The sequence below is a fragment of the Caretta caretta genome, chromosome 6 (assembly GCF_965140235.1).
Source record: "Caretta caretta isolate rCarCar2 chromosome 6, rCarCar1.hap1, whole genome shotgun sequence".
Taxonomy (NCBI): domain Eukaryota; kingdom Metazoa; phylum Chordata; order Testudines; family Cheloniidae; genus Caretta; species Caretta caretta.
In genome coordinates this window covers 99,409,181-99,432,493 of record NC_134211.1, presented here as the reverse complement: position 1 = coordinate 99,432,493, position 23,313 = coordinate 99,409,181, and the positions used below count along the sequence as shown (strand labels likewise).

At 40.7% G+C, this 23,313-nt stretch overlaps 1 protein-coding gene across 1 annotated transcript in view; it reads left to right on the top strand.

The window, feature by feature from the left end:
• EFCAB11 (EF-hand calcium binding domain 11) overlaps positions 1 to 19,843 on the top strand; it is a 131,913-nt gene extending 112,070 nt beyond the window's left edge. The window contains exon 6 of the mRNA XM_075129829.1: positions 19,116 to 19,843. Coding sequence (XP_074985930.1) covers positions 19,116 to 19,215 — 100 coding nt within the window. The 3' untranslated portion in view covers positions 19,216 to 19,843. The remainder of the gene's footprint in view (positions 1 to 19,115) is intronic.
• The last annotated feature ends 3,470 nt before the right edge of the window (positions 19,844 to 23,313 follow it).

Genomic DNA, 23,313 nt, shown 5'->3' with positions numbered 1-23,313 from the left:
ACCTTTTATTCACAGCCAGTATCTGGCTTTTTGGTAATTGTGGTAGCTAACAAAAAGAATACACAATGCCAGCCAAAAATGACTCTAGCCCAAAAGGAGCCAAAATGATGATCTGTTTGGTTGTAAATGTTATTCCTCTGTAAGCTTATATTTAGAATGTTAAATGATCAGACTTTGCTTTCATGTTATGGTTTTCTAAAGTATAATATTTATGGATTTCTTTGATAAATTGCCACAAGAACATAGGGAGGAATTTAAATGCCTGATTTCACTGGGACAGTTAGTGATATAATGAACATCTTTGTAAGCAGCTCTAGATGCTGCTGATACTGCTTCACAATTTGTGGCTACTTCTGTAATCATGAAGCACACATCTTGTCTCCATAGTTCAGGAATCCCCAGGAAAGTTCAATGAACCGTGGAGAATCTTCTGTTCAAGGGCTTAAAGCTATTCAGTACAAAAACTGATGATGCCTTTCACACTTGGAATGATTCTTGTGCCACACTTCACTCCCACGGGTGTATACACCTTTACACAAAAAGAAAACAGGAGACCTCACACACACGGTAGACAGAGGACTGCACCATGCATTTTATCAGCGATCAGTGACCTAGAAAAAGACAGTGCTACCGGAAGAAGAGACATGGTGCGACAATTATAGCTATATCCTACCTCACAGACACAATCAAACAATCATTTTGATGGGTTGGTTGAGAGTCACAATTTAACCACAATGACAGATCTAGTCCTTTCTTCCCCTCCCTTTGGAAAAGCCTCTACTACTTCATGGAACTCCATAGCAATGGACCGCTAGATGAGGAACGTTATTTTAGCAGGTTATTTCATACAGATCCATACTGCCCGATCCCTTACACATACACCCCACAACTGGTCCCTATTCAGAGACCCCTTTCTCAACAGACTGCTACAACAGAAATTGGAATCACTTTCCTCTTTTAAAGCCATAGAAGAGGTTCCACTGTAACACAGAAGGAAAGCTTTCTATTCACATTATTTCTTCATATTTAGAAAGAAGGGAGAATGGTGGCTAGTTCTGGATTTGAGAGTACTCAATACCTTTATTGACCAAGTCAAATTAAGAATGTTCACATTTGCCTCCATAATGCCATATCTAGATCCAGACTATGAGTTTGCAGCTCTCTGCCTGTTTATTTCCATATTGCCATACACCTGACACAAAATAAATATTTAAGGATTCTAGTGGAACAATAGCATTATCAGTACAAAGTTCTGCTCTGCAGTCTCTCTACTGTACTGAGGGTGATCGCCAAGGTCTTAGCAGTATTAGCTGTATATCCAGGAAGACAAGGTATAGCAAGTTATCTATACCTGGATGACTGGTTGGTCAGAGGACGGTTCTCAGCACTATGCATGAAGCTCCATCAAATCCTTCAACTTTTCATATGCCTCAGCCTAAAATCACAAAGAAAAGTCTATTTTAACTCTAATTCATCAATTAGAATTAGTAGTGGTAGTATGCTCCAAGACAGCCAAAGTATTATCTAACTTGGGACAGATACAAAACCATGTCCATGCTTGTCATGCAGCTTCATTTAAATCCACAGATATGGTATAGACTTGCTTAAATCTACTTGGACACGTGGCCTCCTGCAGTTTTGTCACGTAGCATTATAGACTACACCTACACTAAATGTGGGGTTGACGAAAAATCACTGTATGTACCATGCAGACCCAATTTAGGTATGCCTCTGCAGATTCCATAAGCTATTCTCTCCTCACTGGACTGGTGGAAAGACCCCAACAAGGTGTGCAATGGTGTACCTTTTTCACCATCCCTCCCAATCAGAACTTTATTAACCATTCCATCACAACTGGCTTGAGGAACACATGTAGACCAACATCGAGCACAGGGCAAATGGACTGGTGAGGAGACTCACTTACATATAAATGTGTTGGAGCTCAGAGCCATGGACAAGGCTTGTGTCGAATTCTTACTTGTGCTTCAGGGACTAGCTGTCAGTTCTTGATGGACAACACAATTGCCACGTTCTATATAAATAGGCAGTAAAGGGCACGATCATCCCTGCTGTGTCAAGAGGGAGTTTGGTTATAGAACTGATGCATTCAGCATCAGTTGTCTCCACAATTCTGCAGAACATTTTAGAAGACAGTTTAAGCAGACACTTTGCAACGGATCATGAGTGGACAATCAAGAACTCGGTAATTTGGACACTCTTCAAGGATTGGGGTCATTTGTCAATTGATCTGTTTGTGACAGATGGGAACAAGAAGTGTCCGACTTTTTGTTACAGGTCAGAGTCCAGAGTTCCTTTCAGACATATTTCTCATTTGATGGTCTCCTGCACTGATGTATCCCTAACCCCTAAATCCATTGTTTCCCAGGATACTCAGGAAGATCAGACAAGATGCTTCCAAAATCATCCTGATAGCTTGTGCCTGGCCAAGGCAGTTTTGATACCTGGAACTGATGCTATTGCAAATATGTCCTCTAAGAACATTACCTATAATTTCAGTCTTGCTATCCCAAAATAATAGGATAATTTGTCTTTCAACCCATCCTCCCTACATCTTATGGCTTGGCTTCTGGATAGATGTCAACAGTAGAGAGATTCGACATTGGTGAGGCCTCATCTGGAGTACTGTGTCCAGTTTTGGGCCCCACACTACAAGAAGGATGTGGATAAATTGGAGAGAGTCCAGCGAAGGGCAACAAAAATGATTAGGGGTCTGGAACACATGAGTTATGAGGAGAGGCTGAGGGAGCTGGGATTGTTTAGCCTGCAGAAGAGAAGAATGAGGGGAGATTTGATAGCTGCTTTCAACTACCTGAAAGGGGGTTCCAAAGAGGATGGCTCTAGACTGTTCTCAATGGTAGCAGATGACAGAACGAGGAGTAATGGTCTCAAGCTGCAGTGGGGGAGGTTTAGATTGGATATTAGGAAAAACTTTTTCACTTTTTCCAGAGGGTGGTGAAACACTGGAATGCGTTACCTAGGGAGGTGGTAGAATCTCCTTCCTTAGAGGTTTTTAAGGTCAGGCTTGACAAAGCCCTGGCTGGGATGATTTAACTGGGAATTGGTCCTGCTTCGAGCAGGGGGTTGGACTAGATGACCTTCTGGGGTCCCTTCCAACCCTTATATTCTATGATTCTATGATCATGTTCCCCATTCTGGAGGTATGGCCTGCATTCCTTGATCCTATATTTATAACTTTGAATGTGGCTAAAGTAAAATGTATTTTGTTTGAATAGAGCCTGCTTACCAAACACACTTATTTGTTCTGTTTGACTGCTCAGTCCTCATCATTATTTACCAATCTACTAATCTTTGTGTCATCAACAAATTTTATCAGCAACGATTTTTACATTTACTTCAGTATCACTGATAAAAGTATTGAATGCTTTTAGGCCTCAACTGATCCCTGCAGAACAGTGGTGCCAGTCAGAGCAATGTGACAAATAGGGGGCTGTGTATATGATCGCCCAACCACTTCTAAGCAGTGGTCCTGTACTAAATCAGTCTGGCTGCTGCTGGAACAATCTGGAATGTCACTCTGACTGTGTGGTCACAACACCACTGAAATTTGATCCACCTGCCCCTTCAGACAGATGGAGGGGTGGCTGGGCCAACTTTCAGTGAGTGGTGTTGCAACCTGGTGCACAGCATTGCAGTGCAACTCAAATTTGGCCTGACTTCCTCTTCGTCCAGACAGAGGGGCAGCCAGGCCAAATGGTCTTGCAGCCTGGCACACAGAGAATCTGTTCTTGTACAGCAGAGCACAGGGGAACATGCTAAGGACTCAACTTCTGGTGGCACTAGTTCATGCACTGGTTGGATAAGAGAGAGGAGAGACTCCCTGCCCAAGGGAGACCCAGGTTCCCTGTAGGGGGTGGGGGATGAGCAGGGACTGGAATTCTCCCCCTCCCCCACCCAGCAAGTATCTGAATTGGCGTCACTGCTGCAGAATTGCATACAGGATTGTATGGAACTTGCCTAGGAGACATGACTAATGTCAACCTTGGGAAGCCTTACGAGCGTCAAAGGACTCTTTTAGACAATGCCCTAAGAGAAGAATGAACTGTTAGTTGAGTAGGTTTCCTAGGAAATCCTTCCCTCCTAGAAAGACCCTCATTTGACGATGATTCCCCAGTGGCAACTGCTCTTTGAAATCTGCCAGTTAGCCAGTTCTTAATCCATTTAATGGACCAACTTTGGAGGAAGGAAGAGAACTATAGTTATGGAATCCCTGTGCCTACAGTAGGAGGAAATAAAGAGTCTGTCAGTTTTAAGATATCTTTGAATTATTTTCTTCTTAAAAACAAAACAGAATAAATGAAAATATCCTTATTGTCCATCTTATTACAGTCTGTGATATTGAAAATGAGCAGAACAGTTCTTATTAAATAAGCATCATCATGAACTACAGACCCCTCTCTCCAAACTGAATTCAAACAGTTTAAGATTCAGGATCAGTTTGTATAAACTTAAGAACCTTCCTACAATTAACTGTAAACAAAAGGTTTGTTCCTGCTCCTGCTCCCACTGAAGTCCTGAAGAATTTTGCTGTTATTCAAAATGGGAAGAGGACAGGGCTTTTTTTCTGTCTTTCTTTGTCCCCTTGCTCAGAGGTGACTGCCAGTCTCTTGGACTAAAGGTACCATACCATTCAGTTCTTGTTCACTCTGTCAGCTAATGTAATCTTTACACATTCATTAATAGTAGCAATAAATATGCTGCGGACTTCAAATAAAATATTTTCACATTTTAATGTTTGAAAGAAAACTAAGAAAAATAAGTTCATTGTAAAATGTTACATTGGCAGGATGAATTAAACACGTGATAAAAGAGGAAAGTTCCAGATTAAGTTTAAAATTCTTATTTTATTAAGCATAACATAAATCACTTGTATGATCCTCTTTTAAGATAGTATATAATTTGATCCTTACTTTAAAAATATCATTTAACAAACTGGAGAGCACTCCAGGCTATCTCAAGGATAAGTACCTGTATACCTTGATGATAAGCTGATGATATGACAATTTAAATACCTTCTTGAGACCTCCCTCTCTCAAAATAGAACTTTTAACTGTTAGTAAGCCAAGAATATACATCCTGTTTTAGCCAACAAAACTACAATAATCTTTTTTTTCTGTGTTTACTAAGTATCAGAGTGGCTTTTCCTAACACTTATGTCTCTAAAGAAATTAATGAAAATCCACATTACTAACTAAATTGCTGTGGGAGCCCTGCAGGAATCCCATCAACAAAGAAGCAAGCACTTAGAACTAGAAAGAGCCGGCTGGTTAATCAGAAGAGAAGTCAGCTTGTTGGAGAAGCTGTCATCCTTGAATCTTCAATTGATGGGTCATTTCATCCCCAGCAGGGGCTCCTTGCATGAAGTGTAATTTTTACTCTCACTGTTCAATCAGTATGACAGCTTTGGCTCTAATGTGATGGAAGTTCTAACTCTAGTTTGAATTATTCCTCTGACAGTTCATAAAAAAAAATTCAGAACCAAACAACAATAAAACAAAATTAAAACATTCTTTTTAATTTAAAACTCTGCCTGGCTGTTAGAATTTTACTGTTAATGTAGCCAGTGAAGTTATATACATAAGGATCAAATTCCACAGTTCCTTGTAGTTGCTACAATTTTTCTGAATAATAAGCGTCAATTAGTGAGTTTGTTATTCAAAGCTATCCAGACTGTTATAGTACAAAGCATCTATTATCAACTTGAACTGTAAATTCTCAAGTCTACATGCCCTCACTATAATTTACTGTATGCTCAAATGATAAATTATAGTTACATTCTGTAATTATATGGTCTAATTAAAAGAAATACTTTACAAATTATGTGTTCAACAAGGAGGCATTTTTTACAATTTCAAGAAAATGTTCTGTCCTTTCATTGTTTCCATAAACACTTTTCCATGTGAAAATGTCACTTTGGCAATTTTTTTCCAGTTGAAATTCCTGTGTTTTTTTCCTAGCACATAAGAAATTCCCATTGGAGCAGGCATATCAGGAAATAGTAGTAACCATGAACATTTAGCAGCCATGAATGGACATAAGAATGGCCATAGTGGGTCTGACCAAAGGTCTATCTTCTGATAGTGGCCAATGCCAGGTGCCCCAGAGGGAATGAACAGAACAGGTAATCATCAAGTGATCCATCCCTGTCGCCCGTTTCAAGCTTTTGGCAAACAGAGGCTAGGGACACACTGTCTTGTATTATGTTTAGTATTTTTTTTTGTACTACAGTAATTCCTGGAGAGACAGTTCAGGATTGGGGTCCTCATTGTAATGGGATGTATAGGTAGGGGCATAGCGAGCAGATCGAGGGACGTGATCGTTCCCCTCTATTCGACATTGGTGAGGCCTCATCTGGAGTACTGTGTCCAGTTTTGGGCCCCACACTTCAAGAAGGATGTGGATAAATTGGAGAGAGTCCAGCGAAGGGCAACAAAAATGATTAGGGGACTGGAACACATGAGTTATGAGGAGAGGCTGAGGGAGCTGGGATTGTTTAGCCTGCAGAAGAGAAGAATGAGGGGGGATTTGATAGCTGCTTTCAACTACCTGAAAGGGGGTTCCAAAGAGGATGGCTCTAGACTGTTCTCAATGGTATCAGATGACAGAACGAGGAGTAATGGTCTCAAGTTGCAGTGGGGGAGGTTTAGATTGGATATTAGGAAAAACTTTTTCACTAAGAGGGTGGTGAAACACTGGAATGCGTTACCTAGGGAGGTGGTAGAATCTCCTTCCTTAGAGGTTTTTAAGGTCAGGCTTGACAAAGCCCTGGCTGGGATGATTTAACTGGGAATTGGTCCTGCTTCGAGCAGGGGGTTGGACTAGATGACCATCTGGGGTCCCTTCCAACCCTGATATTCTATGATTCTATGGTTATTGAACATATACAGAATAAAAAATAATCCCTAGTCCAAAGTACTTACAATTTAAATAGAGACAAAATGTGACAGGTCGATGTAGAACACAATGAAAGGGAAAGACAAGGGTGATCATAATATATTTGCTAAGTGTAATTTACTCATACTAGGTAAGTGTGGTTTGGAAAATGTCAACTAGAGCTCTTAGGCATTACGATTACAAAAATAAATAATAAAAATAATTAATAGACTATATGTGGTAGAGAGCTAAATATTAATGGGAATATAACTCCCTTGGATATTTGTGGTTGATGCAAGGAAAGGGAAGTGCCAGAGATGTTCAGAGCAGAGCAGCTTTTTGGGAGAAGACTGTGGACAACAATGCAAGTCACATTTCATACATACAGATAGTGCTGCTGAGTGGCTTGCTGTGTCTCATTACAATTAAGGTGCCACCGTGGTAATTCAGGAAACCACAGAATTCTTCATCTGCAGGGCAACAGTGTTCCAAAGTTATTTAAAGAGAACACTCAGCCTGTCTTTAAGTACAACTCACATGTAGATGAGGAGAAATGTGGAATAACCCAAAGTTTGAAGATTCATGAAGGAAAGCAGACAAGGAAAAGCCACTAGTACTCTTAGCATGTCTTAAACCAGTTGTATGTAAGGGGTGGAGAAACCTAGGTATGGAAATGTGAGCTAACTTAGCCCACAGATGTCTCGTAGGAGCTCTTATATGGCAATTTCTTGCAATATCCTGGACAATCCTTATTGAATTAAGTTAAACCTTAAATTTAAGGAGCTCTTTGTGTTAAAAATTCAAATGCTTGTTTGTTATTGTGGTATTGTGTGTAACTTGTTTAGGAGACATGGCTAATGTCAACCTTGAGAAGCGTTACGAGCTTCAAAGGACTCTTTTAGACAATGGCCTAAGAGAAGAATGAACTGTAAGTTGAGTAGGTTTCCTAGGAAATCCTTGGGAAGAAGGGAATGCAAATTACCCACCTACAGATCCATCCTTTTGAGGCTGCACCTTGAAGAGAAATCAGTTGTCTAGCTGATTACCAATTCACAGTCTCTTCAAAGACCCAGACTGGATAAATGAGTCACACTCAAGTTCACGAGGATGCATATTTTGAGTTAACAGTTGTTATGAATTTGTGACCACAGAAAAAAATCCTAGGTTTGAAGGACTGCTTACCAGCCGGAGCCCTTGTTAGAGTCAGGGGGTGATCTCCGGTAAATTTATTAGCATGAGTGTAGGTTCTTTTATTGTTTGTTTTATTGTTTTTAATGTTTCCTCTGTAATGCTATCAATTTAAGAATAAATGTGCTTGCTTAGAAAGAGCTATTTGGTAAGTTCCTATTGGTATGTCTACACTATGAAATTAGGTCTATTTTATAGAAGTCGATTTTTAGAATTCGATTGTACACAGTCCATTGCGTATGTCCACACTAAGCGCATTAAGTCGGTGGAGTGCGTCCTCACTACCATGGCTAGCATCGACTTACAGAGCGGTGCACTGTGGGTAACTATCCCACAGTTCCCAAAGTCTCCGCCACCCATTGAAATTCTGGGTTAAGCTCCCAATGCCTGATGGGGCAAGAACATTGTTCCGGGTGGTTTTGGGTACATGTCATCAGTCGCCCCTCCCTCCGTGAAAGCAACGGCAGACAATCATTTCGTGCCTTTTTTCCTGGGTTACCCTTGCAGATGCCATACCACAGCAAGCATGAAGCCTGCTCAGCTCACCGTCACCACTGCTGTTGTGGGCAAGTCTACTGTGGGGGCTGCTGTGATCCAAGTAGCCAATGCAATCATTGACATTCTGTTATCAAGGGTAGTGACTCTGGGAAATGTGCAGGCCTTTTTAGATTTTAGGTGCATCATATTCCTGTCCCTTTGTCACTGGTGAAGAAGTCTTGCAGCCGTACATTCCAGTCCGGTTGGCACTCTAACACCCCATAGCACTTCTGTGATTGACACATGTAACAGCTCCAGGGCTCTTGCTCTTTTGCCTTGGTCGAGGTACCTTGCCCTACCAGGACCTCCAAGCATTCGACACAGAAGCACCTGCAGCAGCTGGCATTGCTACACAGCAGCAGCTCCTGGGTGCCTTCGCAGCAGACGGTGCAGTAGGACTGCTAGCCAGCCTCGTCCATGGTGTACGGTTCCACCGCTTCCGCTGCAACTCTGCTCTCCTGCGAGCTGGAGGCTTCTGCCTCAGGCTGCTCTCCCAGCTGACAGCACCGCGTGGTCTCACCTACTCCAGCCTACCCATTGTTCCTATGGCTCATGAAGCCTGGACAGTAGTATGGAGCAGTTCAACTATAGCCTTAGCAAGTGCAGAATAGTGGTAGAATGTGCCTTTGGACGTTGAAAAGCTCACTGGTGCTGTTGGTCAGACCTCAGTGCAACCAACATTCCCATTGTTATTGCTGCTTGCTGTGTGCTCCATAATATCTGTGAGAGTAAGGGGGAGACGTTTATGGCAGGGTGGGAGGTTGAGGCAAATTGCCTGGCATCCAATTTTGAGCAGCCAGACACCAGGACGATTAGAAGAGCATAGGTAGGCGCGCTGCGCATCATTGAGGCTTTGAAAACCAGTTTCATGACTGGCCAGGTTACAGCTTGAGAGTTGTGTGTGTTTCTCCTTGATGCAAGCCCGCCCCCTTTGTTGATTTTAATTCCGTGTAAGCCAACCACCCTCCCCCCTTCGAAATAAACTAACTATTGTTTTGAAACCATGCATTCTTTATTAATTAAAAAAAAAAGCGATAACGGACAAGGTAGCCCAGGTGGGATGGAGGAGGAGGGAAGCACAAGGCCACATTGCTTATTGTGGCCACACTAAAAATCAAACTGTTTGAATGACAGCCTTCTGTTGCTTGGACCTCCTCTGGAGTGGAGTGGCTGGGTGCCCGGAACCTTCCCCCCCGCCGCGTTCTTGGGCATCTGGGTGAGGAGGGTATGGAACATGGGGAAGAGGGCAGGCGGTTATACAGTGGATGCTGCAGGGGTCTGTGCTCTTGTTGACTTTCCTGCAGCTCCAACAGATGCTTCATCATGTCAGTTTGCTCCCCCATTAGCCTCAGCATCATGTCCTGCCTCCGCTCTTCGCGCTCACTTAATTCTTTCCTGGCCTCTGCCATGGAATGCCTCCATGCATTAAGCTGTGCCCTATCAGTGCAGGAGGACTGCATGAGCTTGGAAAACGTGTCACCATGATTGCGGGTTTTTTGCCTTCTCATCTGTGATAACCTCAGGGATGGAGATGATAGGGGGAGCGTAGAAACATTCTACACTCTACGATTCTGGGGGGACTGCATGGTCATAGAATCATAGAATATCAGGGTTGGAAGGGACCCCAGAAGGTCATCTAGTCCAACCCCCTGCTCGAAGCAGGACCAATTCCCAGTTAAATCATCCCAGCCAGGGCTTTGTCAAGCCTGACCTTAAAAACCTCTAAGGAAGGAGATTCTACCACCTCCCTAGGTAACGCATTCCAGTGTTTCACCACCCTCTTAGTGAAAAAGTTTTTCCTAATATCCAATCTAAACCTCCCCCACTGCAACTTGAGACCATTACTCCTCGTTCTGTCATCTGATACCATTGAGAACAGTCTAGAGCCATCCTCTTTGGAACCCCCTTTCAGGTAGTTGAAAGCAGCTATCAAATCCCCCCTCATTCTTCTCTTCTGCAGGCTAAACAATCCCAGCTCCCTCAGCCTCTCCTCGTAAGTCATGTGTTCTAGACCCCTAATCATTTTTGTTGCCCTTTGCTGGACTCTCTCCAATTTATCCACATCCTTCTTGTAGTGTGGGGCCCAAAACTGGACACAGTACTCCAGATGAGGCCTCACCAATGTCGAATAGAGGGGAACGATCACATCCCTCGATCTGCTCGCTATGCCCCTACTTATACATCCCAAAATGCCATTGGCCTTCTTGGCAACAAGGGCACACTGCTGACTCATAACCAGCTTCTCGTCCACTGTCACCCCTAGGTCCTTTTCCGCAGAACTGCTGCCTAGCCATTCGGTCCCTAGTCTGTAGCGGTGCATTGGGTTCTTCCATCCTAAGTGCAGGACCCTGCACTTATCCTTATTGAACCTCATCAGATTTCTTTTGGCCCAATCCTCCAATTTGTCTAGGTCCTTCTGTATCCTATCCCTCCCCTTCCAGCGTATCTACCACTCCTCCCAGTTTAGTATCATCCGCAAATTTGCTGAGAGTGCAATCCACACCATCCTCCAGATCATTTATGAAGATATTGAACAAAACCAGCCCCAGGACCGACCCTTGGGGCACTCCACTTGACACCGGCTGCCAACTAGACATGGAGCCATTGATCACTACCCGTTGAGCCCGACAATCTACCCACCTTATAGTGCATTCATCCAGCCCATACTTCCTTAACTTGCTGACAAGAATACTGTGGGAGACCGTGTCAAAAGCTTTGCTAAAGTCAAGAAACAATACATCCACTGCTTTCCCTTCATCCACAGAACCAGTAATCTCATCATAAAAGGCGATTAGATTAGTCAGGCATGACCTTCCCTTGGTGAATCCATGCTGGCTGTTCCTGATCACTTTCCTCTCATGCAAGTGCTTCAGGATACAGGTCACCTATGCTGCTGAGTTTACCACACTGACCAAAAACGGGAAATAAAATTCAAAAGTCCCTGGGGCTTTTCCTGTGTACCAGGCTAGTGCATCGGAGTTCAAAGTGCTGTCCAGAGCTGTCACAATGGAGCACTCTGGGATAGCTCCCAGAGGCCAGTACCGTCGATTTGTGTCCACAGTACCCCAAATTTGACCCAGCAAGGTGGATTTTAGCGCTACTCCCCTCGTCGGGGAGGAGTACAGAAGTCGATTTTAAGAGCCCTTTAGGTCGACGGAAGGAGGTTGGTTCTGTGGACGCAGTCATTTTTAAATCGACCTAATGCAGCTAAATTTGACCTAACCCCGTAGTGTAGACCAAGCCTATGTCAGTTGCAGTGTACATTGTCTCTGAGGAGAAAGGTAAAGCAGGCTAGCTTAGTCAGTCAGACTTTGCTGGGAATTCACAGTGTCGGCAGGGATCAGTGCAGCCTTGAAATACTGCGGTCAAGAGGTAGAGAGATACATGTCTCTGCCCAAGAAAGGTGGCATCTGGGGAGCCAGAAGTCTGAGTGGGTGCCTTTGCTGGACCATAGAGGGGGAGTAGAGGTGCAGTTGTCCTGAACTATGACAGGAGCACCTCATATGGCTCACACCATCCCCTCCAGCTAACTCATTTGATGAAGGTCATGGATAGTCAAGTGAAACTACTTTCCTCAGTTATTTCTTTGGAAAAATTAAAAATGCACTTCAGTGGACAGAAAAACTGTCATAAGTAAATAATTAAACCTACTCCAATTTAAGATGCAGTCTTGAAAATATAGGTTTTAAACAGATATTGTCTAGTACCTAAATCTTTTCCCTTTCTGTGTTCCAGTCCTGCAAACGCTCACTCACAGTCTTAAGTTAAAGCGGGTGGGTTAGATCCATTGAAGTGAGAAGGGGTACTTGCATGCTTAAAATTAAGTATATGCAGGATTGGGATCCAGGAATGCAATTCTTGTGTAAATGTGTGTATATAGTCTTGCATATATGCATCAACTGCATCTGAATAATTAGGTATATTTCTTCCTATGTAGGAATAGGCCATTACAAAAAATGGACCTTTAAACTTTTGAAAACTACACACCTGCACCAAAAACATTACTTAAATGAAATGCTTAGATATTTTCTACTTCTGTGTCCTTCTCTTATTTTAAAGACAGTTTACTTCACATAGGGTAAGCCTATAGAATAGCCTTTACAATGTATAAATATAGCATTCATAAAATATGCCAAATTGACAGCTTTGGAGATTGAATTATTATTTATAAACAACTAGTGTGGGTTTCTTCTGTTTTCGCTGACAGTGTCTCAATTCTAAAAGGGATCATCTCTAAGAGTGAAAGGGTTGTTTGAGACTTATGACAATTCAGTCCATGGTCTCTTTTTCTGGGACTACCAACGAGGATATTCATTATCTTCTGTTGCATTAGCTGTTGGTATAGTACAGCTTCTGTCTACTGGGAATTAGACTCCGGACCACCAAACTCATCTTACGTAGACTACTAAATGGTTATTGGACAGCAACAACTGTTGGTCACGGTCATCCAGTACTAGGTTGAACCACTGACCTGGAGGGGAAAGCTTCAAATACCCCATTAGCTCTCTCAGAATATTCCCCTTTTTATTTAAATGAGAGTTAGTTCCAGTTTTAGGGTAAAAGATCACCAGTATCCTCTAAAATGTACCTTTTATTGAAAGTGTAATCTGTCCTAGATATTTTGCTAGCCCAGAAGAGTCTAGTATAGACTTAAGAAAGGCAAATATGGAGGGAATTTTTCACTTACTCCTAATTATTAATCTAAAGAGTTGCTGTTTATTTGTATTATAGTAGCACCTAGAAGCCTGAATCAAGATCCAGGCCCCCATTGTGCTAGATGCTGTACAAACAGACAGTCCTTGCCTTGGAGAGTTTATGATCTAAGCAGACAAGACAGGCAAAGGGTGGAGAGACAGCATTATAATCCACTTTTAAAGGTGGGGGACAGAGGCACAGAGAAATTAAATTACTTGCTGATTGTCACAAAAGTAATCTGTGGCAGAGTCCAGAATTAAACCACCTCTCCTGAATCCCAAAACAACAACCTTTCTTGTTCTGTTTGGAATTAGAAATCAACTTTCTACAAGTGTATTATTTTCTAATGTGTTTACATCGTGTTCTGACACTTGCTGTCTCTTACAAGTGAATCTCTGTTGCATATCGCCTTCCTCTGTAGCATGGGGCACGGGTCATTTGCTGGAGGATTCTCTGCTCCTTGAAGTCTTTAAACCACGATTTGAGGACTTCAATAGCTCAGACATAGGTGAGGGTTTTTTTGCAGGAGTGGTGGGTGAAATTCTGTGGCCTGCGTTGTGCAGGAGGTCAGACTAGATGATCATAATGGTCCCTTCTGACCTAAATATCTATGAATCTATAGTTGGCATGTTGCAGGGCCTTTGAGAATATGATCCTCAGATCCCAAGAAGGGCTTGGAGAACTCTTCCCAACAGACATGATTACTGTACCTGTGTGTAATATCTTGTATTTGATCATAGCTTATATGTTTCTGCTTGGAAAACATTTTTCTCACCAAAGTAATAAATCAAACTTTCATTGTTTTAAGCTCATTAAGTACTGTACGTAGTGTTGAATTCTCTAGGTACTATATTTGAGAATGGTATATCACAAGATTTAAAAACAAGTCATCTTAGTACAATGAAAATTTTGAAATCCAAGAAAACATTTTTGTTTGTAGTGTTGTTGTAGCAGTGTTGGTCCCAGGATATTAAAGAGACAAGGTGGGTGAGGTAATATCTTTTAATGGACCCACTTTTGTTGGTGAGAGAGACACACTTTGAGGTACACAAAGCTCTTCTCCAGGTCAGCTCTGTGCAGCTCGAAACTTGTCTCTTTCACTAACAGAAGATGGACCAATAAAAGATGTTAACTCACCCACCTTGTCTCAGTGAACATTTTTGTCACTTTTAGGGAAATACTCAATTTTCTAGTGCAGCAATAACCACAGTAAACTACCATCACTGGGGAATTCAATGAGAAATAAATTAAAACTTCAAAGTTGTTGCCTGATCTATAGATTATGTATTAATTATATTGATTATTTAAGAATCAAGCTAGCCCTTTGGACTACAAATTTACACCGTGTGCCTCCCTAATGTTTTATTTGCTTTCTAAATTTTATTTATGTGATACATTTGCATTTTTCTCATGAGTGTTCTTTCTCTGCAATTAAAACTTCATCCTTCAAATTAATACAGCATATGCCTTCAGTGGTACAACTAACTAATCTTTGTTTTTAATATTATAGATCTGAATGATCACTCAGCTTTCCAACTCACCATGTAACTCAGCCATTGAATCTGCTGGTGGGGGGAAACACGAGCTAGGGAGCATATATAAAAATTATGACCTATTCCTTTGCACTTTTTAGATATACATGGTGAATAAACATTGTTGATCTATAAATCAGGATCACTGTATTCTCAGATTTAGTGCCCATTTTCTAGGTAATGGTTACATGAAGCTTATTTGTAATATAAAAAGAAGAAATATTGTAATGCTGTGGGCCAAATTCTGCACTCACTAACTTCAATGGGTGTTATGCCTGAGTAAGAAGTGCCAGATTTAGCCTTATATAAACTGTATTTTAAAGGTGACAAAGGAAAGGAAAATATAGTGGCTGATCAATACATAATATTGTTATTTATCAAATGAAAGGATGAAAATATATTTTCAGTGTGTGGATAACTTTTTTTAAGTAAGTACCCTATTTCAGTGATTAACAAATAGGAAATTTTAAGAGGCAACATATATTAAACATTACTCTTGTTGATTATTCACTTACACTTCTTATTGAGATTTACAGTTAAAATATTCCTGTTGAGAGAAAAGTACCATTTATCTAATCCAGTTCCTCAAGAAAAAATACTTAGGTGGTTTCAGGAGTCTTCAACTAGCTAATTTAATAAGAGGGTAATTTATATTCCACAGTCAGTAACTTGTGATACTGTTATTACTAAAATTCAAGTAAAAGATCACACAGTCTGCCTTATCTACTGCATACCATGAAATATCTACATATATTTTATTAAATAAAGTTAAATGAATAGTGACCTCTGAGATCTGCAGTTATTTTAGATCAATATACTATAACACATTATTTTCTTAATCATAAAGGTGAGTATTCCATCTGTCTCCAATGGATAAAGATGAAGATTTAACTCTGAGACAATTTTGGTTTTCACATTACTTTTGCAGAGCTTTCAGAAAGTCACATTTTAAATTAAGTATAGTATTTCTTAAATTTACTAATTTTAACCAGCCCATAGCTTATTTACCATTCATCAGTCAACATGTGCTGCTAATCTCTGATAAAAGATTGTTCATATAATGAACTTCGATTTAAAAGAGCCTTTTAGTGGCTTTTGAGATATTGAGCATGTGCCACATAGAGTTTTAGGACCAAATTTTCAAAAACTGCTTTCAATCAGGGGCACAAATGATAGAGGGTAAACATCTAATTGCACCCTCTACTTAGATAGTCAGACATTTGGGATGAAATCCTGGCCCCATTGAAATCAATGGCAAACTCCCATTGATTTAAATGAAGGATTTCGACCCTAAATTCTAAAATGTGTACCTGTTATTGATTCTGGCAGAAAATGTAGAGGCTTGATTGAACTAGATGGTTCATGTCTCATAATAATATCAGAGACTGTTCGTTTGTTAGACATCAGCTCACAAATATCAGTCTGGATGTATTGTTTGTTTGGATATCTTAGTTAGCTAATTATGACTGGAATTCAAACTAGCAAATATAATCACCAAAGCAGATTTTTAAAAAATTCTTCAGTAGATGATCTTTTTAAAATAAGCTACACCCCCTGAGAGGATGTAGCAGTGGACATTCTCCTCTTGCCCACTAGGGAAGTGAGAGGAGCATTTAGACTGTAAGATCATTCGGGTAAAATACCAGTCACTCTTATTTGTCTGAACAGCATCAGGCATATCTATGCTGAAGTGTAATAATAAAAGGCAAGCACTGATCAGCAAGTATAGTCTTCTGTATCTTGTTTACAAGGGTCAGACAGATGGGAAGAACTGGTGGTACTGGGCAATCCAGCTCTCCTTACATTCCCAAACCCTGCCTACCCTCAGTGTTGTTCAGAAGTGAAATCGTTAACAGTGCATCAGCCCCATCACTTCTGTGTGAACTACAGCATATATTATAGCAAGGGATCCAGTTTTGATTTCAAGACTTCAAGTGATGTAGAATCCACCATGTCCTTAGGTAGATTATTCCAATAGTTAATTATTCTTATTGTTAACAAATTATGACTTATTGCTAGTCTATCAGAAATCTCTTCCCCATGTAGGTACTTGTAGACCATGATCAAGTCAGCTTTTAACCTTCTTATGAACTGTGTTTTTTAAGTCTCTTGCTATAAGGCATGTTTTCCAGATCTCGTCATTCTTGTAGCTTTTTTCTGAATGCTTTCCAATTTTTCAACATTTTTTTGAAGTGTGTACACCAGAATTGGACATGGTATTCTGGTGATGATCTCATTAATGATAGAGATAATACTACTTCCCTAATTCTCCTTAATATTCCCCTGCTTACATACCCCAAGGATCACATTCACCCTCTTAGGTACAGCATTGCACTGGGAACTCATGGGAATTACTACACTGCTGCACAGTTCAGATTAAGGAGGTGTGAATAGCAGTGCAGACCAAAGTCAAGCACTGTAACTTTCCTGTGTGGATGCTGTGGGCATGACCTCAAAGGTTTGCGCTAAAAGACTACAGTAGTCCAATCTTGGGACCTTTAAGTTCATCCCTGCAGCATCCACACAAGGGAGTTACAGTGCAGAACTTTGGTGAGCACTGCTATTCAGACCGCCTTAGTCTGAACTGCAGGGCAGTGTAGACTACTCCAAGTCATTTGGTTATCTACCATGATCATTAAGTCCTTTTCCGCATCACTGTTTTCCAGGATACGGTCCCCTATTTTATAAATGTGACATACATTCGTTGTTCCTAGTGGTTAACTTTGCATTTAGCTGTATTAAGAGGCATTTTGTTTGAATGGGCTCAGTTTACCAAGTGATCCAGATTAGTGTGTATAATTAATCTGTCTGCATCATTATTTATCACTCTACCAATTTTTGTGTCATCTTCAAGTTTTACAAGCAATGATTTTATATTTACTTCCAGACTTTTGATAAAGAAATTGAATAGCAATTAATCCATTTAATATGGACTATATGGACTTTGTGTGGTGCTAATTTTTTTAATCAGAGTTTCATGCAGAACTATTCCAAATGACTTACAGATGTCTTGGTATATTACATTAACACATTAACTTTTATCAATTAAACTTGCAATTGCATCAAAATATATAAAGTTTGTTTGACAAGACCTATTTTCCTTAAAGCTATCCTGTTTGACATTAATTATGCTACCACCCTTTAATACTTTACCTGTTAACACCTTTGAGATAAATAAGAGCAGTTTGTACACTTCAGAACCGTTGCGTCAAGCACAAACGAAAACACAGTTGTCTAAATTTATATCTAGAGGGTTTTCCTTGTAACTATAAAGACTAGAAACTTTATAAATGTACATTTTTCAAATTGAAGATTAAATAATGCAAAACTGCTGGGGCCACAATATGATTACCATTAGAGTTTATCAATAAGTACCAGTTCGGCATAGCTTAACATTAGCTGAGAGAGTGGCAAAAAAGACCTTTTGTTGAAACCTCTTCTTTGGTCTCACATTAGTCCTGCATTAGGGTATTTCATAGGATCAAGTGTGGGCCTTTTGTTAGCATTATCTTTGTCCAGTAAAGAGCTAGGTATCAGGCTAAAGATGTCACAGTGATCATTACAAAAGGTAAATTGCATACGAGTTTGCAGTGCAGTAAAGGCTATGTGGGTTTGGCCAGCATGTCCTTTCACAGAGCTTTGAGGTAATAGCTCCTCTGAAGCACTGTGATCCAGTGGATAGAACATTGGACTGGAAGTGAGGAGCTTGGGTTCTATTTCCAGATCTTTCACTAACTTTGAGCAAATTACTCTCTTTATGACTTTATTTTGCCTTCTGTTGATGTGGATTATGGTACTAAGTTTCTGGTCTACACTACAAAATTACTTTGGAGTATCTGCGTCCCTTAGGGGTTTGAATAATCCACAACCGTGAGCAATATAGTTATACCAGCCTAAGCGCCGGTGTATACAGATCTATGTTGGCGAGAGAGCTTCTCCCGCGGACATAGCTACCACCTCTCACGGACATGGAGTTATTAAGCCAACAGGAGACCTCTCTCCTATCGGCTTAAGAGTCTTCACCAAATGTGCTACAGTGGCCCAGCTGCACTGGTCAGCTGCGCCAATGTAAATTTCTAGTGTAGACCTGCCTTGCTCTCTTTTTTTAAAAGAACTTTGAGAAAGGTAAGGTTTTTTGTTTTGGTTTGGTTTTATGCAGTTCTAGTGACACCACAGTAGGAATACTCCAGAAGGATATTGGTGAATTATAATACAGACTATAAGATATCTATAATATCTTTTCTTTTATAGGGAAGTCGATCAGGATTCTGATGGTCATGTCAGCTTCAAAGAGTTTGAATCTGCAATGAACTACGGACAAAATGAAGTATCACAACTGCACTTTGCCTAAAGTGTATTCTCTGGTGAAAAGATAAGATATTTAAAAATCAATGAAACTTCAGTTGTTTCAGCTAGCACTCTTACTATAAATGCGGCCCTGAAGAACTGCCTTTGAAGCTCTACAGTTGTCAGTTAGGGGTGTGTGTGTGTGTGTGTGTGTGTGTGTGTGTGTGTGTGTGTGTGTGTGTGTGTGTTACTGAAAATATTTGAAATCTAAATTGATCCACAATTTATCCTTTGTGAGAACTTCAGTTATGTACTTTTTCTGTTTGGCTCAATAGATGAAAAGAGAGGGACTGGTTTCCAGATACTTAGTATTTTATTTGTTGACTTTTTCAACAGTATTTCACAAATGAGCCAAAATGTCTCATACACCTTTAAAGAGAGGCTACCTGGAACTAAATGGATTTAACCTTTTATGGTGGATAAAACCTCTCTTTTTTTTTAAACCATCAGTATGTTTATTTTCCATGTAAACACCTTGTCCTTTTTCTTATAATATCACACATTGTTTTAATTGCAAGGTCATTTATTGGTTGTACAACTCTGTGATTTAATTCTAAAGCATTGCACTGTTAAAAAAAAATTAAGAATTGGATAATATGAAGTGTTTAATAATTAAAAAAATAAGAAACTTTCACACTTTTAAGGCTTTTCTCTGTTAAATTAATTCTTTTAGAGGGAGTTTAAAAGAACTCTCATAAATAAAGAGAAATCACTGAAGTTTAGGTCACACACCTTAACTTGGCCTGCCAAAAGGATATGTACCCAAATCTTGAATGAACTTCACTGAATATTTTCGGTTGTGTATCTTTTGGCCAGGGTATTTCCCAAGAGCTGTGAGGAAATTAAGATGAAATCTGTCATTGCCTGCACAGACACACTCACCCATTCATTGGCTGATTATGAAGATTTTGTACTCTTATAGGAAATTGCCTGTTCTCTTAGCTTCAGACATGCCCCTCTGAGCCACACTATGGCTATTTTCAGAACATGTTGTAAGTCCTCCTTGTTTGATTTATTTTATCTGTGACCATTTACCTTCCACTGTTTTCATATAGCCTTCCTAACCGACAGTAGAAAGTGTGATGCTGGGTCATTGGGTCTGTCCTTTGAGTGCTAATTTTTTACTTACAATGTATATTTGCATGAAAAATGCAAAAATTATTCCAAAATTTCAAGGCAACTTTTAAATCGCTGGTTTATCTATGGCAGTGGTTTTCAACCTTTCATTTGCGGACCCTTAAAATATTTCAAATGGAGGTGCAGACCCCTTTGGAAATCTTGGACAGTCTGCAGTCTCCCAGAGATCTATGGGCCACAGGTTGAAAACCACTGTTATATGGCCTGGTCTACACTTAAAAGTTAAGTTGATATAACTATGGCACTCAGGGGTGCAAAAAATTGAGTGCCATAGCTATGCCAATTTAACCCAGGTGTAAATGCAGTTTGATCAATCGCAGAATGTGTCTGTTGTCCTAGCTACCACCGCTCAGGGAGGTGGAGTTCTTACGGCAACAGAAAAACCCCTTCTGTCACTGTAGACAGTGTCTATGCTACGGTGGCATAGCTACAACACCATAAAGGAGGGGTTCAGCGATCAGACGACTAGCAAAGTTACCAGAGACAGTAAAGGGGAAGGGATGCAGATCAGGATAAGTAAAGAACACGTCAGATCTGCTGACCAATTTGAATGAATTCAAATCAGTGGGGTCGGATGCTATTCCCCTGAGGGTGCTGAGAGAATTAGCTGTAGAAATCTTGGAGCCCCTGGCAATAATAGTTACAAACTAATGGATGACAGGAGAGGTACTGGAAGACGGGAGAAGGGCTAATGTAGTGCCCAACTTTAAAAGAGGGAAAAGAGGAGCCAGGAAGCCATAGACCAGTCAGCCTGACTTTGATAGCTGGAAAGCCAGTAGAGCAATGTATAAAACATTCAATTTGTGAATACCTGGAGGATGAAGGGGTAATCACTAGCAGCCAGCATGGATTTACCAAGAACAAATCATGCCAAACCAGCTTCCTTCTACAAGATAACTGGTTTGGTGGATAGGGGGAATGCAGTGGACATATTATACCTGGACTTCAGCAAGGCTTTTAACATAGTCCTAATGACATTCTGATAAGTAAACTGGAGAAATGTAGGCTCAACAGAACTACCATTAAGTGGATACATAAGTAGTTAATCAACCGCAAACAAAGTGGAATGATGTATTGGTGGGAGGTCTCAAGTGGGGTTCCACAGGGATTTGTTCTGGCTCCGGTGATGTTTAATATCTTTATTAATGACCTTGATCTAGGAATAGAGAGCATCCTGATCAAGTTTGCAGATGACACAAAGCTAGGGGCGGGGGAGTTTGCCAATACTTTGGAGAATAGAGATAAAATTCAGAGGGATCTTGATAAATTGGAGAATTGGGCTATAGACAACAAAATGAAATTCAACAAAGACAAATGGAAGGAGCTACACTTGGGGAAGAAAAACCAAATCCACAAACACAGAATGGTGGGCAACTGGCTTGGCAGCAGCTTTGCTGAGAAAACTCTGGAAGTTGTGGTAGATCACAACCTCAACATGAGTCAACAATGCAATGTTGTGGGGAAAAAAAAGCAAATGCAATTTTAGGTTGCATTAACAGAGGCATAGCATGCAAGTCACAGGAGGAGATAGTACCGCTTTCCTAAGTGCTGATTAGGCATTAGCTGGAGGACAGTGTCCAGTTTTGGGCACCAACGTATAAAAAGGATGTAGAGAAACCGGAAAGGATCCAGAGGTGAGTGATAAAGATAATCAGTGGGATGGAATGCAAGTCATATGAGCAAAGGCTGAAGGAACTGGGTACATTTAGTTTGGAAAAGAGGAGATTAAGGGAGGAGATGACTGCAGTCTTGAGGTACTTGAAAGGCTGCCATAAAGATGGAGAAAAGTTTCTCTCTTTTGTCCCAGAGGGCAGGACAAGAGGCAATGGGTTCAAACTTCAGCACAACACATTTAGATTAAATCTCAGGAAAAAACATCCTAACTGTAAGAACAGTAGGACAATGAAACAAACTACCGCGGGAGATTGTGGAAGCTTCTTCACTGGCAGTTTTCAAAAAGAGGCTAGATAGCCATCTGTCTTGGATGGTTTAGACCAGTGGTTTTCAAACTTTTGTACTGGTGATCCCTTTCACACAGCAAGCCTATGAGTGGGGGCCCCCCTTATATATTCAAAACACTTTTAAAAATATTTAACACTATTATAAATGCTCAAGGCAAAGCGGGGTTTGGGGGTGGAGGCCAACAGCTCGCAACCCCTCATGTAATAACCTTGCAACCCCTTGATGAGTCACAACTCCCAGTTTGAGAACCCCTGGTTTAGCCACAGCCAATCCTGCATCTTGGAAAGGGTTAGACTAGGTGATCCTGGCAGTCCCTTCTAACCCTAAGATTCTATTATTCTAACCCTATGTCAAGGTTCCTTCCCCACTCTGAACTCTAGGGTACAAATGTGGGGACCTGCATGAAAACCTCCGAGGCTTACTTTTACCAGCTTAGGTTAAAACTTCCCCAAGGTACAAATTATTTTACCCTTTGCCCTTGGATTTCCACTGCCACCACCAAACTTTATCTCGGTTCCTGAAAAAATGGAGTTTGGACATGTCCTTCCCCCCAAAATCCTCCCACCCCTTGCACCCCACTTCCTGGGGAAGGTTTGGTAAAAATCCTCACCAATTTGCATAGGTGACCACAGACCCAAAGCCTTGGATCTTAGAACAATGAAAAAGCATTCAGTTTCCTTACAAGAAGACTTTTAATAGAAGTAAAAAAAAGAATCATCTCTGTAAAATCAGGATGGTGAATACCTTACAGGGTAATTAGATTCAAAACATAGAGAATCCCTCTAGGCAAAACCTTAAGTTACAAAAAAAAGACACACAGACAGGAATATTCATTCTATTCAGCACAGCTATTTTCTCAGCCATTTAAAGAAATCATAATCTAACACATACCTAGCTAGATTACTTACTAAGTTCTGAGCCCTGGTCTACACTAGGACTTTAGGTCGAATTTAGCAGTGTTAAATCGATGTAAACCTGCACCCGTCCACATGATGAAGCCCTT